Source organism: Rousettus aegyptiacus, unplaced genomic scaffold (genome assembly GCF_014176215.1).
Source record: "Rousettus aegyptiacus isolate mRouAeg1 unplaced genomic scaffold, mRouAeg1.p scaffold_m13_p_1, whole genome shotgun sequence".
Lineage (NCBI taxonomy): Eukaryota > Metazoa > Chordata > Mammalia > Chiroptera > Pteropodidae > Rousettus > Rousettus aegyptiacus.
The window spans coordinates 174529228-174543955 of NW_023416284.1; the positions used below are offsets into that span (position 1 = coordinate 174529228).

The following is a 14728-nucleotide window of genomic DNA, read 5'->3' on the forward strand; positions in this document are numbered from 1 at the left end:
GGGACAGAGAAAGGGGGAGGTGGCCAGAGAGCAGGCAAATCGGGGGGAGACATCGCAGAAGGACAAGCGGAATATCCACCCGTTCGTTCATTCATCCAGCTGATACAAAGTTGAGTTTGGGTGTACGCTCTGCCATTTACTGACCGTGACCTTGGGCACGTGTTTTAATAATCTCAGCCTCCCTTGTTCTCATCTAAAATAGAGGTAGCGAAAACAAGTAACCTAACAGGGCTCTTGTAGGGATTTAATATTTATTGAGCACACAACACAGGCTGGCCTGATGATGGGTGCTTAGAACATGATGGCAGACACCAAAATCCCCGACCTCTTGGAGCTTGCACTCTAGCGGGTGGGGGGAGCCAGACAGTAGAGAAGTAAATCAATATGTAGCCTGTGAGCTGGTGGCAAGGACTGAAGAAGAAAAATATGGTAGCTGCTGGTCACATGGTTATTTCAATAGAAATAAGCTTAAATAAAATTTACAATTCAGTTCTGTAGTCATACCAGTTCTATTTCTATTTATATAGTTATTTATTTAAAAAGAAAAGTTTTTACTAGCTACCTTTTAAGTACTGAATAGCCTCATGTGGATAGCGGCTATTGTATTGGATGATGCAGATGCAGAATATTTTCCACATTGCAGAAGGTTCTTTTGGACAGAGGTCTTGTAGAGCAGGCAAGCAAATGGGTAATTGAAGTGTTAATCTTATGAAAAGTTTGAAAAGTCCCTTCTGGAGAATATCCATAGCTTCGAAATCATGAGAAACCAAGATAGTTCCTGCATTGTTTTCCTAAGAGTTCTGCATATAAAATAAAATACAAAACTCCTGCTAGATAGTTTTATAACTTCGGATTAGTCATGGGATTTTTTAATCAAAGTCTTTAACTGTGTAATGTGTCATGCAGCTACAAACACTAGTCGAATGTGTGAGCATATGTGTGTCTGTTTAAACGTCTGACGATTTCTACGAATTTTTCCATTCAGACTCCAAAACCGGGGCTCAAACCCTGCTTTAGTGATTAACACGCTGCATGGCCTTTGATTTCCTTTTACATTAAAACTAAAATGCTGCTGATCTAGTCCTTAGAGCGGTTATGTCAGGAATAGCAATGCGTTTATGCTGATCCAGCCAGACCCCGTCACCTGTCCCCCCTGGAGACCAGTGCCCAGAGCTTCTCAGACAGATGGCTACGGCAAGGGTCGCAGTTTGTAGAGGGGCGAAGGCAGCTGCCCACGCGGGATGGAGCCCATGACCTTGTCCTTGCTAAGATTTTCCCAACTTCGCTGGCTTACCACAGGCAGCCACATTCCAGCACTGGCGAGGGTAGGAAGTGATGGAGGCTTTGTCTTCTAGATAGTATTTTCTTTAGAGCACCTGAAAGTGTATCAGAATAGACGTGATAAATCAGAGACAGGCAGATGTGTAGAGCTCTAGACACTAAACATACTTTTATAGCATATCCATAAACGTGTGTGTTTGGATTTCAGCCCCAGCTTCATTTCCATGTACATTTGTATGACCTCAGGACCCCATTATTGTCCCTTCTGATGACTTTGGGAGAAAAAGTAAACAGAGAACTCATGGAGTGGCTTTGGCACACTCTCTTTTTCATTCTGTGATGATTTTTCTCTCACTTCCTCTCTTCCCGCTTTTGTTAGGCTTTCTCGTCTTTGAAACATATTCAGCCAACGGCCAGCTCATCGTGGTTCATGGGATTTGCATGGCTTCCAGCCCGCCCCCCACATCACTCTCTCTCCCCCATGTCAGGGACAGGACAGCCTTGTTTTCACAGGTGGAACCAAGGCTTCATAGGCACGGACCCCAGTGGCCCTGGGCAGCCTCTGAGTAAAACCTGAATGCTTTACTGCATGTGGATAAGTTCGTTTACATAGGGCTACAGTCTGTTCTCATTGATAAAGGAAAAGAAGAAGTATAGAAATAACATTAAAAATTAATATAGAGACAGATTTTTGTCAAAGAATTAAAACATTAATAGGCATCATATTTTTAACATGAAAACAATTAAACAATGAGAAAGACTTAAACTGAATCTTTAAAAATCAGAATGACAAGCTGATTATTGTGAATATAAAAACTTTCCATTTACTTATTATTGCAAATATAATATCCTGGTGTAGGTGACCTAATGTAAAGGGTTTATTTCAGGGTCCCTGTGGCAGCTAACACAGCAGCTTATCAAAATTATCATGGGAAACAACTGGTTTTTAGAGCCTTCCTCCCTGGTTCAGCATTAAATGTAGAATAGCACTGTTCTAGAACACACTGGGATTTGGAGGAGTCCTTGGGACGAGTCAGGTATCTTAACTTTCTTTGAGAAAATTCATGCATTAAATTTGCTGTATTGAGAAAAGCAGAATGGCTTCTGTGGGTCTTTAAACGCCCAGCAGCCTTGTCCCACCTTGTTTGCCCTGGATCGGTCTTCCGTCTGTCCGTCTGTCTTTCGGGGTTTCAGTTTGTTCTTCTGCTTCCCAGGGCACGCCCGTGTTTGTGCACGCCGGCCCCTTCGCGAACATCGCTCACGGCAACTCTTCAGTGTTGGCCGATAAAATCGCCCTGAAACTGGTTGGTGAAGAAGGATTTGTAGGTAAGTCATTCCTTTTCATTCAGCTGTTGTAGAACCTTGAATAAGTCTAAAAGGCAATGACTGGAAGAGTTATATGCACAGTGTCTTGCGTAGATGGTCTCAGCATTGGAAAAGCCCCATGGTCTGGGCTGTGAAATGATGTGGCAGCTGATGATGTCAAGATTCTGATGTCAAGTACGCATGGGTTTGAATATACCTGCTGGCTGAGCGACCTTGGACACATTTTAATGACCTCCAAGCCTCAGTTTTCTCATCCGTAAACTGGTGGTCACAGTATCGTATGGAACCTGATAGGGTTATTGTGAAAACTAAATGAGATTATACAATCAACAAATATGTATTGAATACCTACTGTGTACAAGGCATGCGACTCACAGCTGGGGATATAGTGGTGAGCAAAACAGACCTCCCCCTGCCTTCCTGGATCACACTGTCGAATGGCATAAATAATTTAACAGGAAAAAGTGCTCATTCAGTGTTAGCCATTATTAGCAGTAATAGTACTAATAACTTGAAATGAGATCAGTTTGCTCTTCCTTGAATCCAAGCATATTTTTGTGTCCTGATTGGGGGCGGGTGGGGGAGTCCCAGCCAATAGTCCTGAAATTTTGATTGTCGGGCTTCAGACTTTTTGCTGCTCTCAAGCTCTCCTTGGTGATGCCTGTTTCTCTTTGGCTTTTGTTGGATATTCTAGCAGGGAAAGTAGAGGGCACTTGCCACAGAGTTTGCTCAGTGGGTGCCAGCTCCCCCCCTCCTCCGCCGCAGTCCCACCCATGATATTAAGGCTGTGAGAAAAAAACAAACAAACAAACAAGGGCTCATGGAATCAAACCTTAATTTGACACCTGAGGGATTCCACCTGCGGACAGGTAATCCCCGTTCAGCACATGAGCACCTGTCGTCATTGCTCCTTTCACACCGATCATCCGCCTCGTGTCAAACTCAGAAATGAGATATTTTACTAGCGAGGGTTCTGCCGGACAAAAGAACTGAGCTCTGCACTTTTACATTCAGCCGTTTTGAAGTTCACTCCAGGCTATCGAGACTGCTTTAAGAAATCCTTCCAGACGCTCAGTCAGGATCAAATGAGGATTTATGCAGTTCGTTCCTCAGAGGTCTGTATTACATACAGGTCTCCTGTACTTTGCTGCTTCGCTAGCACATCCACTACGAGAGTGGCTAGACGTGCTGTCTAAATGGATTTGCTCAATTGATCACAGCATCATGGTCGAGCTAATGGACAAGGAGGCTGGGTAAAGGCGGGCCCTGAAAAGCTGGGTGCTCTTGTGAAGTGGTGGTTCTAATGCATTCACTGCACAAACAAAAACGCTTCTGGAAGGAAGCACTCTATTTTATGCTGATGGAGATTTCCGCCTCTGTACCAGTCCTTACTCTGTCAGTGCGTGTTTATGGACTATGTGATAACACGGCAAGGCATCTTTAAAGGTGTACGCTGACAATACATGTAAAACACACCAGCTCTCTCTGTGACCGTGGACAAGTTATTCGCCTTTTTGGGGCATGTCGCTGTAGACCTTGTCATCTGAAAAATGAAAAGTGGGAAGACGGGGAGTTGGATGTGGATGGGGAGCCGTGGACCCAGAGGTGAAAGCTGAGGGATCGGAACCCAAACGGGTCCTCCGACTTGAGGCTCATGACTTAACTTCTTTAGGGCTCAGTTTTTCCTCTTTTGATAAAAGGAAATCTATGTTGCAGTATTTTAATGGGTAGTATCAAATGCGCTTTGGACACCATAGAGAACCGTGCGAATGTAAGTGATTATGTTTAGTATTTCTACAAGTTCTTCTAGTCCAAGAGGCTGAAAGTGAGGGAAAATTAAGTGACAGTGAAATCTGTCCACTGCCAGATGGGTGTGAGCATCAGTGCTGGAGCCAGAGTATCTAAACTCTGTAACTTCACGCAAGTCACTCTTTTGTGCCTCAGTTTCCTTATCTATAAAATAGGGCTTTTAATAGGTTCAAAACGAGGATTCAGTGAGACCACGCGTGTTGAGTCCTGTCACAGCGGCTGACGTGTGGTAAGACTCAGTCATTCTCAGCCGTCCCTCTTTATTATTCCTCTTGTCGTAGGTACATGCTTAATGAAGGTTAAATTTCCTTTTTAAATTACATGAAATTTTTTTTTTTTAGTTAACGATTTTTTTAAACGGCGGTAAAATACATAAACCATAGACTTTGCCATCTCCGCCGTTTCCAGGTGTGCCGTTCGGCGGCGCGGCGGCGCTTCACGGTTCAGGAATACGTTCCCATTGCCGTGCAGCCGTCTCGACCGTCCGTCTCCAGGGCGCTCCTCGCCGGTGAAGCTCCGTACGCGTTCCCCATCCCCCCGGCCACTGACAGCCCCCCTTCCACGGACTTAGCCTCGTCTGGATGCTTCACATTAGCGTTCGTTCTTTCGTGACCGGCGTATTTCCCTTAGCGTGTCTTTGGGGTTCACCCCAGTTGTCGCGTGGGCTCGGATCCCCTTGTTCGGGCTGTACGATACGCCATCGTGTGTCAGTGGGCACTTGGGCGGCTTCCACCTTGTGGTTATTGTGACTCATACTATTACGAACGTGGGTGTGCGGATAACTGTTCTTGTCTCACTTCAGCGTGCACAGATCTCACTCCATTGTGCGGGACTGTGTGACAGCAGTGACTTACATAAATATGTGTAGAGCACAGGACTCGAGATCCGTGGTGTCAGACTCTCAGGAAGGTGGTAGATCAATGCCGCGGCTCCCTGGGGCGCGTGGGAGCAAAGCCGGGGCGTGGGAGAGCGAGAATGGGCAGCATCGGGAACCGAGGCTCCTTCGCGCACTGCCCGGTCCAGCCCGCCCATGGGGCTGCTTGGCTCCCTGTACTTGGACGAAATTTATGGGAGACACCTCTCACTCCCAATTAGTGTCTGGTTTCTCTGCAAATATTTTTTAAAACATTCCTCTACTCACTTTAGTCATAAGAATCATCACATTTTAATAAAAAAAAATATGTGTATCAGTCTTATTTAAAAATTAAACTCCAGATTTCACTCAAAATTAAGCTTCTCATTCCCCCGCGTCTGGCCGGCAGGGAGAGGGAGAGGGGAAGATGGTTCTTCTCTGTCCGCCCTCACCTTGCACTTTACAGGCTGCTTCCGGCCCCTCCAGGGGTGAAGCTTTGGTATCCGATGGCACCATCCACTGTCTCCAGCAAGGCCCCACACTCTTGGCAGAAGTCCTCCGGGCGACATTGCTTTTATACAGTCCTGCTGCTTCCACACCTGGTCTCTAGGCAACACATGCCCTCGACCTCTAACCTAGTTACAGTGGGAGTTTAGCTATCTATGCCTCTCACGCCACCTTTTGATCTGCTGCCACGGGCTGTTTCAGCCTATGGAGTTCTCTTTCTACCCTAGTCTACCACTGCCTCCACCTAAGACAGGGACAGTACCGAACCTTTCCAGCCCCACTCACTAGCTCGAGGAAGGTGGGGATGAGCTCCATGTCCTTCCCACCGGGTGGTAGGCAGTGGGGCTCAACCCAGTGATCATTTTCTTTGAAGAAATCCTTTCCTGGCTTCGGACCTGGTCAACCCTTTAGAAACGATTTCTTTGCTGGCGCTGTCGGGCCTAGTGTCATCCTTTGGCCTGTGAGCAGTTGACACCTTTTTGGTCTTCAGACAAAAGTGAAACCGAAAGAGTCCCATTTTAGCATCCGTCTACAGGAGTGAAATGCAGTGGTGTATCTAAAGCCTGAGGAGGGATTTATGTCCTTAGAAAAGTCACCGTGTATAGGAGACAGTCACTCTTGATATACAAAAAAATTGATAATTTGGTTGACATTAAAAAATAAATTCTGCATGATAAAACATACAAAGTTAAAAAGCAAGTGACAGATTGGAAGAAAACATTTGCAGAGATAATAGACAAATGAGTAGCATTCAGAATATATAAACCACCAAGAACAACAGACTGAGGAGAAAAAAAATAAATAATCCAATAGGAAATGAGCAAAGGATTTGGAAAGGGAGTTCGCAGAAATAGAGCAATCTGACTGAATTTCTGGGTACAACTGAGGAAGAGCAAATGATCTAGCAATTTCACTTCTGTAATACCCAGAAAAGAAATCATTGAAAATGTATTTAAGTGTTAGAAATAATTTACTTCAGAACAAATTTATTGAGCTTTTGCTGTATGTCAAGTCATGTGTGGTAGGGGCTGGGAAGCAGAAACAGCTACTACACATTTCTTAGCCTACAGTGAGAGACAAGTCTGTGTGCAGAATCTCAGCAGTGAATACGAGGCATTTATGAGATTAAGTATCATATGGATTAACTAAGACCCTTCAGAGACGACGGGCATCTCTTAGAGTTTCTCCTTACTACTGGTTTCATCTAGTTTTTCACTCTGTCTTAACACACATAAGGAAGGAATTATTTTGTCTACTCTGCAATACAACCATTCCAAGATAATGGGCTTGATATTCCGTTTAGACTTAAAACAAAATAAAAAGTTATTTGATTAACTGCAGAAATTCATCGGGCTAGAGCAAAACACTTCATGAGACTTTTGGGGCGAGCACTGCGACCACTGATTTTTAGTTCTCCTTCAGTCAGCCGTGCTCAGAGGAGTCCACTCAACTTCATTTACTCCTGTAAAGGCAAAACGTTTCTTTGGCATCCAACCCCAATCATGTGTTATTTTTTAAAAAGAAAAGAAAGAAAAGAATAACAACATTGAGTTCCTAGGTTTTTAAAACTCATCTCCTATTTAAACTATTTGCAGGAATTTCAAACTTACACACAAGCCTTAGTTTTTGAATTTTTTTTGTTTTTCGTTCCCTTAATTTGGTTTCGATTACAATTTTGAATGAATACCTTGCCTTCACTCTGGAATGCATTTTTTATAGCCAGGTGTTTCTTAACTGAGGACCGCTAGCTGCCACCACCCCCCCTACACACACACACACAATAATTAAATACAGAATTATGTGAGTACATATACACTTCTTTTTTTTTTTTTTAAACCAGAGAACAGCTCCACAGTTCTCGTTAGATTCTCAAAAGGAGTTCATGACTCCAGAAAAGATAAAGAACCGGAGTCTGCATCTCACGGCCTCGTGGACGTGTGTGCCGTTTAACCGTGCTCTGCACAGGGATCTGTGGGAGGCCGTGGTGCCCCCTGATTTTCCACACGGTGCTCTCGTCCAAAGTGCGTGCCTCCAAGTTGCCTCATGGCTTGAGTCTTCTCCTTGCCGTCTGGAAGGTCACACAGACCCACGTCGGGTTCTCCCCGTCTGCTGCCTGGGAGCAGGAGCCCAAACGGGCGATGCGGCCAAGGAGAAAGGCGCACGTCCACCCTCACGCGGCCGCCAAGTGGCGGAGAACGCACCCTCAGGGCGCCTGCCTGTCCCCAGTCATCGGCTCTTCTGCCTATAGTGATTTTCTCATCTCTATCTGGTTTCCAGCCACTTCCATTAAAAAATAATTTGCTTCAGATGACCCGTCTGCAGCAGATGGTCACGTTTAAAAAATTGTACCGATATAATTATATTGTGCCAAAGTATATAGTAATGCGTGCTAACAATGTTGGAATACTTCTGGTTCTTTCTTCTTCTTACTACTTTTAAAAGACCCTTTTCCTTAGTATGTTGCTAATTAAAGTGTATCTCACTGAGTCGCACACTGTCTCCTTGCTGCTCCCCCACCCCACGTCCTTTCGCAGACAGGTTTCAATCTTTTCTACTTGAGCTTCAGGTCCCTGAGCTGGTGGCTTCACCTCGTTATTGGCTTGTCCTCTGTTTCCATTTCTATTGCTGTGAAGTTTTAAATATTCCTTCATTTTGGTAGAAGAGAACCAAACCAAGCTAAACATTCCTATAATTTCATCCACCCTTAAAAAAAAAAAATCTAATGCCAAGTGATCATCCAGCTTTCTAAGCTTTAAATCTCCCAGACCTCACTCTGTTTACATTATTTAGAAAGACTGATCTCAGCCTATGCTCAATTTTTTGTTATACTTCCAATTTTTTTCTCTACCGATTGTATTTGTAGTTAAACCAAGGATGAGAAGTGCAGAGTTATCAGAGACCCTGGCCGAAGGTCATGTGCTAAATTTCAGGAAATTACGAATCGCCAGGAGTGTTTCTAACCCCTATGTTCAGGAAAGCCCAGTGAGAGAAGGCTGATTGTGATCGTCCCGGGGTGCTTTTAGGTAGCTGGCGCCCAGTCTCATTCTCCCCTCGCTCTCTGGGCCGCCCTTTATTCCACCCCACCTTTCTCTTCCCAAGCTTTTGCAGTACGAAGGAGGCCTCTCCTCTTTTATTCGGTCGCCTTCTCCACAGCTCCCCGCCCCGACCGCTAAAAAAAAAGGAACTAAGCGAAATATTCTGAGTGTATAGCATTCAGGAAAGCATCCAGATTAATAGAATAAATGCCCATGATCCCGCCACTCAGCTGTGTCAGAATCATAACATATCGCTGTGTGCTTTCGTGTTTTTTGTTGTGGCGGTTGTCATTTTTAATAAACCATTAGAGACAAGGCTAAAGCCCCCCCCCCATGCATTCCTTCCTGATTACTTTCCCTTTTCTGCTTCTCTAGAGGAAGTGCCAGTATCCTGATTGGGGGGGGAGGGGGATATCATTTCTGAGCATTCTTTTATACTTTTATCACCTGTGCGTGTATCCACAGAAGACTTAACAACAGAGTCTCAAACCTTCTCTGAGCACGACACACCGAGCGTCTCAGGAGTTTTTCACAGCATCCCAGGCCAAAAAAAAAAAAAATAAAAAATAAAAAAATAAACAGGAGCCTCATTTCCTGTTCCACGTAGCTTTTTCCTGCAGCAGCCACCAACAATGCAGCCTCGAGACTGTGCGATGTCATCGGACGGCCCGCAGAGCCGCAGGGCCGACGCGGCGAGCTCGCGCAGAGTGGTGCAACTCGCCGCGTCCCCCGGCCGTCCGTCCGGCATTGCCGAGGTCCCCTCCAAACTCTAACGCCTCCGCGGCGCCTGTGAGCTCCTCGGGGCACCCGCTGGGACCCCAGATAGGCAGCGTGGTTTTTTTTTTTTGTAGTATTTTTAAGACGTTTTAACATCTTATATGTTAATAAACGCCACCGTCTGCATTGTGCTGTAGCAAGGGGTCAGCAGACTTTCCCCATCGAGGGCAACGTAATAAATATTTTCAACTTGGTGAGTTATAGCGTCTCTGTGTAAAAATTCCCCTGCGAAAGCATAACTGAGGCGCAGATCAGACATACACAAATGAGGGAGGCTGTCTTCCAAAAGACATTATTTATGGGCTCTGACATTTGAATTTCATATAGGTTTCACATGTGATAAAATGTTCTTTTTCTGATTAGTTTTAAATTTGTGGAAAAATGTGAGAAAAATAAAAGGAAAGGAAAAAAAAAACTGAAATCTGCAGGCCATAGTTTGCCAACCCCTGCTCTGTAACTTTCTATTTTGGTTCGGTGTTACATTTTTGCATTTATCCAAGTAGCTGTGATCAGAGGAGCCTCATTTTACCCACAGTGTGGTCTTCGTTGGTATGAATACAGCATGTGTATTTGTACATTCTTTGTCCAGGGGCATTTAGATTCCTTCCAGAGCCTGGTCTTACAAATAATGCTACAGAGAACATCTTGGTTTATGTCTTAGAGAAGATGTGTGAAAGGTTTTCTAGGGTCTATACCTAGGAGTGAGATTTGGGGGGGGGGGGGGGGTTCAGTATGCTTATAATCAACTTAATGGATAAATCCAAATTGTTCTTCAAAGTACCAATTTATATTACCACCAAGTATTTATGAGATTTCTGACTTTTCCACATTCTTCCTTACATTTGTCTTGTTAGATTTTCAAAGTCTTGCCAAATAGTATTTCATTATACTTGTGAGTATAAGCATATGTACGGACATTTCAGAGCATTTGTGAATTGGCTATTTTCTTTTGGGGTCATTTATCATTTTTCTTACAAATTTACAGCTATATTTTTTATATTCTAAATAGGAATATTTTGCCAATACGTGTTACAAATATCTCCTTACGCGTGTGGCTTATTTTTTAAATATATTCATCATACTTTTCTCTTCCCATCCTTTTTTTCCCCTCATGATTTCTGCTTTTGGAGTCATAAAGATAATCTGTGTTGGCGCGTAAAATGTTGGCTCTTACATTTAGGCCTTTAATCATCCAAGAACTTATGTTTGTTTGTGGCGTCCCTTTTTCCTTAATTCACGCAATTTGTGAAATCTTCCTTCCTCAGTGATTCTTTCAGACTTGGCTGTCAGCCCCCGTCCTTAAAAAAGAGAGCCAGGAAGCCTCAGTGGGTCTCAGTCACTCAAGAGCTCTGCTCGCCTCATCCCATGCCCCGAGCTGTTCCAGGCCATTGGTGCCTGTGGTGCTTGGCCGTTTGCCGCTGAGACCTGCATGTGGCACAGCTTTTAAACCCCCTCACCCCGGCAATGTGAGGGTCGCCCTGTATTCTGTGTCCCTGAGGAAGAGGAGCCTAAAAGGTGGTTTATCTGGCTCCGCTTATCAGCTGTAAAGATGAGGGCCTTTCTTCTAGAACAGGATCCAAGCAGACCCTTCCTCTGTTGATGCTTAGCATTACCCAGCAGTGGTACCTGGTCTTTCTGTAGAAGCGAAAATTTCTACTCTTTTTGCCTATGTCATTCAAGTCTGAACATCTACCACAAACTACACCCTTTCGAAAAGAAAGAGTGTAGTTTTCTGGTCAAATTCCACACTGTTGATTTACTGTTTTAGTTTTACAAGATACTGTGAATAAAATTCCTTTTACCTCAAATACTTTCCATTTTTTCTATTAATTATTTATATAGCTAATACGTTCACTAAATATGAATTAATCCAAAAGCATTTTTTGAGATAAGGAAGAAAGAACCTTCACTAGGCAAGGCGACAGAAGGCGAAGGCCTTTAAGATCTGGCTCAACAGAAAAAGGAGTCCCTGGTGAAAGCAGCTTTCTAGAATTGATTTTCAGAAGAAAAATAAAAAACAGATGACTATGAATTATAAAAGTTTCCTTCCCTTTATTTCAGTCAAGTAACTGAAGACTTTTTTATTAGAAGCCTAATTTCTATTTGTTTTCCTCCGTGGTGGATTTGGGGTAGGAAGCAGTCAGAAGTTACGGCCCCTCCTTGATCTGCTTTCTCTGTCTCCCCGCTAGAAGTACCCATCGTCCTGAATTTTGTGTATCGATGATGTTCAGGTTTTTTTAATTATTGCTACTAACGTACACATATTCTTTTGTATATGTATCAACTATTTCATAAATTTTTTTAAAAATACAGGAATAGGATTTCTTAAAGGGCACCAGGTTTTACAACCCGATCTTTGAAAGCTTCAGTGGAATTAAGTTAGAATACTATTTAGTTAGACTAATGGTTTTTTGGTTTATTTACATAGCAGTGTAGCCTAGTGATCATTTTTTCTGCTGTAATACACTGAAAAATCAATATAGTGGAGATGATTTTCTTCAGAGCAGCCAAGCGTATTAGGTTGCAGGCTTCAGCCACCTGGGCTTGAATTGCCCTCCGCCGTGTGCTGGCTGTGACCTTGGGTAGGTCACCTAGCCTCCCCAAACCTTGTTTGCTCCTGACCTACCTCAAGGCTTGTGCCGGAGACAAAGCGTGGTAAAGCTGGAAAAAGCACAGACTCCAGCATAACCTGGACAGTGGATGCCAGCTGCTATTACCACGTGGAGGTGCTGAGGATCTTCACTTTGAAGATAAACCTCCACAGATCCTAATTCATTCCCCCAAGTGAAGACTATTTGTGTGAGTACATTTGTTGAGTGAAACTCACAGAGCAATTGGAGTTCTGACAATGGAAAACGCTTGTGCTGTTTCCCTTCTCATTACAAAGGACCACGGAGAGATCTGAGGGGATCTGAGTACTTCAGACCCCCTCCTTTGAGTTTGGGGAATCCTTCTAGAACGCCTTGTTTAAAATGCTTCGTCGTTACCAGTGTATTCACAGGTGCGTAATGGTGCATTTCCCTCTCTCCCTAAGCCTTGCACTGCTCTAGGATGCAAAAGAGTAAAAGAAAACCGTGACAGCTGTTGAGAAACAGTACAGGGAACCTTTGCGGTGGCATTCAGCATTAAAATTAAACACATATGGTCTTAAATTCTACAGGCATAGTTAACATCTCACATATACTCTTGATTCCAAAAGGGATTCTAACCAAAACATTAGGGAATTTGGCTCCTTATCTAGGAGGGACCATCACTGCCAAGGGGGGGAAGATAGGCGAGCCTTTTTGTGATGTGAAAAAATAGAGCAGCCCAGCCACTTCGCCTGTGCTCCTTTCAGCCAAAAGTATGTAGAGTCCATAGGTCCATTTAACATAGCATCTGATTATCCTTCACGTGTATTTGCTTTCATGAAAGTGCTAGTAAATAATGTGGAACTTAATTGGGCAGCTTTTATAAATGCATTTGCTTTGGGTGGATTTGCAATCTGTCTTCTTCAGTCAGAATATCATCTAAGAGCTCAAATCAAAGACTTTCATTAAAAAAAAAATTTAAGTGAACTCACATTGTTATGTAACCCTTAAATTTTAACCAATTCGCATGAGGGATCCCAAGACCTGTAGCTGACCTGTATGTACTCTGCCCTAATATATTTAGATTCAGCCAAGTAGTTGCATCTAGCAACTATGAATATGCCAAAATTTATTTATCCAATCTCTTGTTAACAGATATTTAGGTTATTTCCAGGTGTTGTGTTATAAACAGTAAACTCTATGATGGGTGAATGTTCTTGCTCTTGGGCTCATCCTCAGATCCTTACCCCACAACTTGACTGGCCATCTTCATACTTCTGTATCCCTGGCTAGGACGTCTCCTTGACAACCAGGAGCCTATATCCAGATGCCTTCTCAGACTTAAAATTCCTAAACCATAATTTTGATTCCCTTTTCTCAGGTCCCAATCCTGCTTCCCATCTCAGTTAATGACAGTTTCATTCTTCTCTTAGCTTCTGCCAAGAGCCTTGAAATCATTTTCGCCTCCTCTATCTTAGTCCATCTAAATGGATATGACCTTCCTGTCACATGGCCGTCCCACCTGGTCCCGGTCACCACCATCTCTGCCCAGGCTTTGTAACAGCTACCCTTCACCCTACCTTGACCACAAAGTCTGTTTCCATAATGCCACCAGAGTGGTCCTTTGGAAGCCTGAGTCAGATCCTGTTGACCTCTGCTCAAGTCCTCCAGCGTTTTGTATCTTTCAGAGTAAACCCTAACCTAATCTTACCCCAGTTGCCCCTGCCGACCTCACGTCCACCTGCCCTGCCTTTTCCTCAGCCTGCTCAGCGCCTCCTTCCACATCAGGGCTGTGCACCTGCTGATCTCACTCTCGATGTTCTCTCATGACCACATGGTTCGCTCCCTTGCTTTATTCAGATCTCTGCTTGAGTGTCAGAGGGGCTTTCTGGGAGCTGAAAGAGCACCCACCCGCTCCCCGGCACCCTCGTCCTCTGTGCCGCTGCCTCCGCCACACAGGCGTGCGTTTGCTTGGGCACCGCCTGTCTCCACTGGGATACAAATCTGCCAGAGCGCCAGGAACTTTTGTCCCTTTTGTTCACTGCTGTATCCCCCGTTCTGAGTAAACGTCTAATAAATGTCTCCCCAGTGCAAAGAATCCTGTAGAGGGAGGGAGCAGTCCATAAATTCGTCACCTCAGAAGTATATAAGAATTATCTACTCGGGTTCTAGGGACAGCCCCGGTTCAAATCCTGGTTCTGTTCCTTATCAGCTCTGTGACTTTGAGCAAGTTACGTAGCCCAGTGTGTTCTTAAACAGAATGTGCCTGTTCCCGCTTTCTTTAATGAACACTCGACTATCCTGATGTAAAACTCAGGTACTGTAACTGTCTACTGTGTAGTGTGTTCGTTGTGATATAAAGGTCTTTTATGGTAGCACAATGTGTATTGCAAGATGTATTCATTAGAAGAAGTATTTCAATGACTCCAGAAGATATTCTGAGGGGTCAGGGCCTACTCATGCACAAGAATTAGTGAACAGACAGCCGCGAATGCGAAAGAATGAGGTGTGTTGTCGTCAGCTCAGGTGCCACACAAGAGGAGATCGGCATTGGGGATGCGATTTTCTGA

The 14728-nt window shown here is 44.1% G+C and overlaps 1 protein-coding gene across 3 annotated transcripts in view; it reads left to right on the forward strand.

Annotated features, from left to right (window-relative positions):
* MTHFD1L (methylenetetrahydrofolate dehydrogenase (NADP+ dependent) 1 like) overlaps nucleotides 1-14728 on the forward strand; it is a 166082-nt gene that overhangs the window by 68076 nt on the left and 83278 nt on the right. For 2 of the 3 annotated variants that reach the window (XM_016149137.2, XM_036222676.1), the window contains exon 20: nucleotides 2496-2607. In XM_016149137.2, coding sequence (XP_016004623.2) covers nucleotides 2496-2607 — 112 coding nt within the window. Of the gene's footprint in view, nucleotides 1-2495; nucleotides 2608-4824; nucleotides 4954-14728 lie in introns of those variants that run through there. The other variant, XM_016149139.2, reaches the window with a different exon arrangement.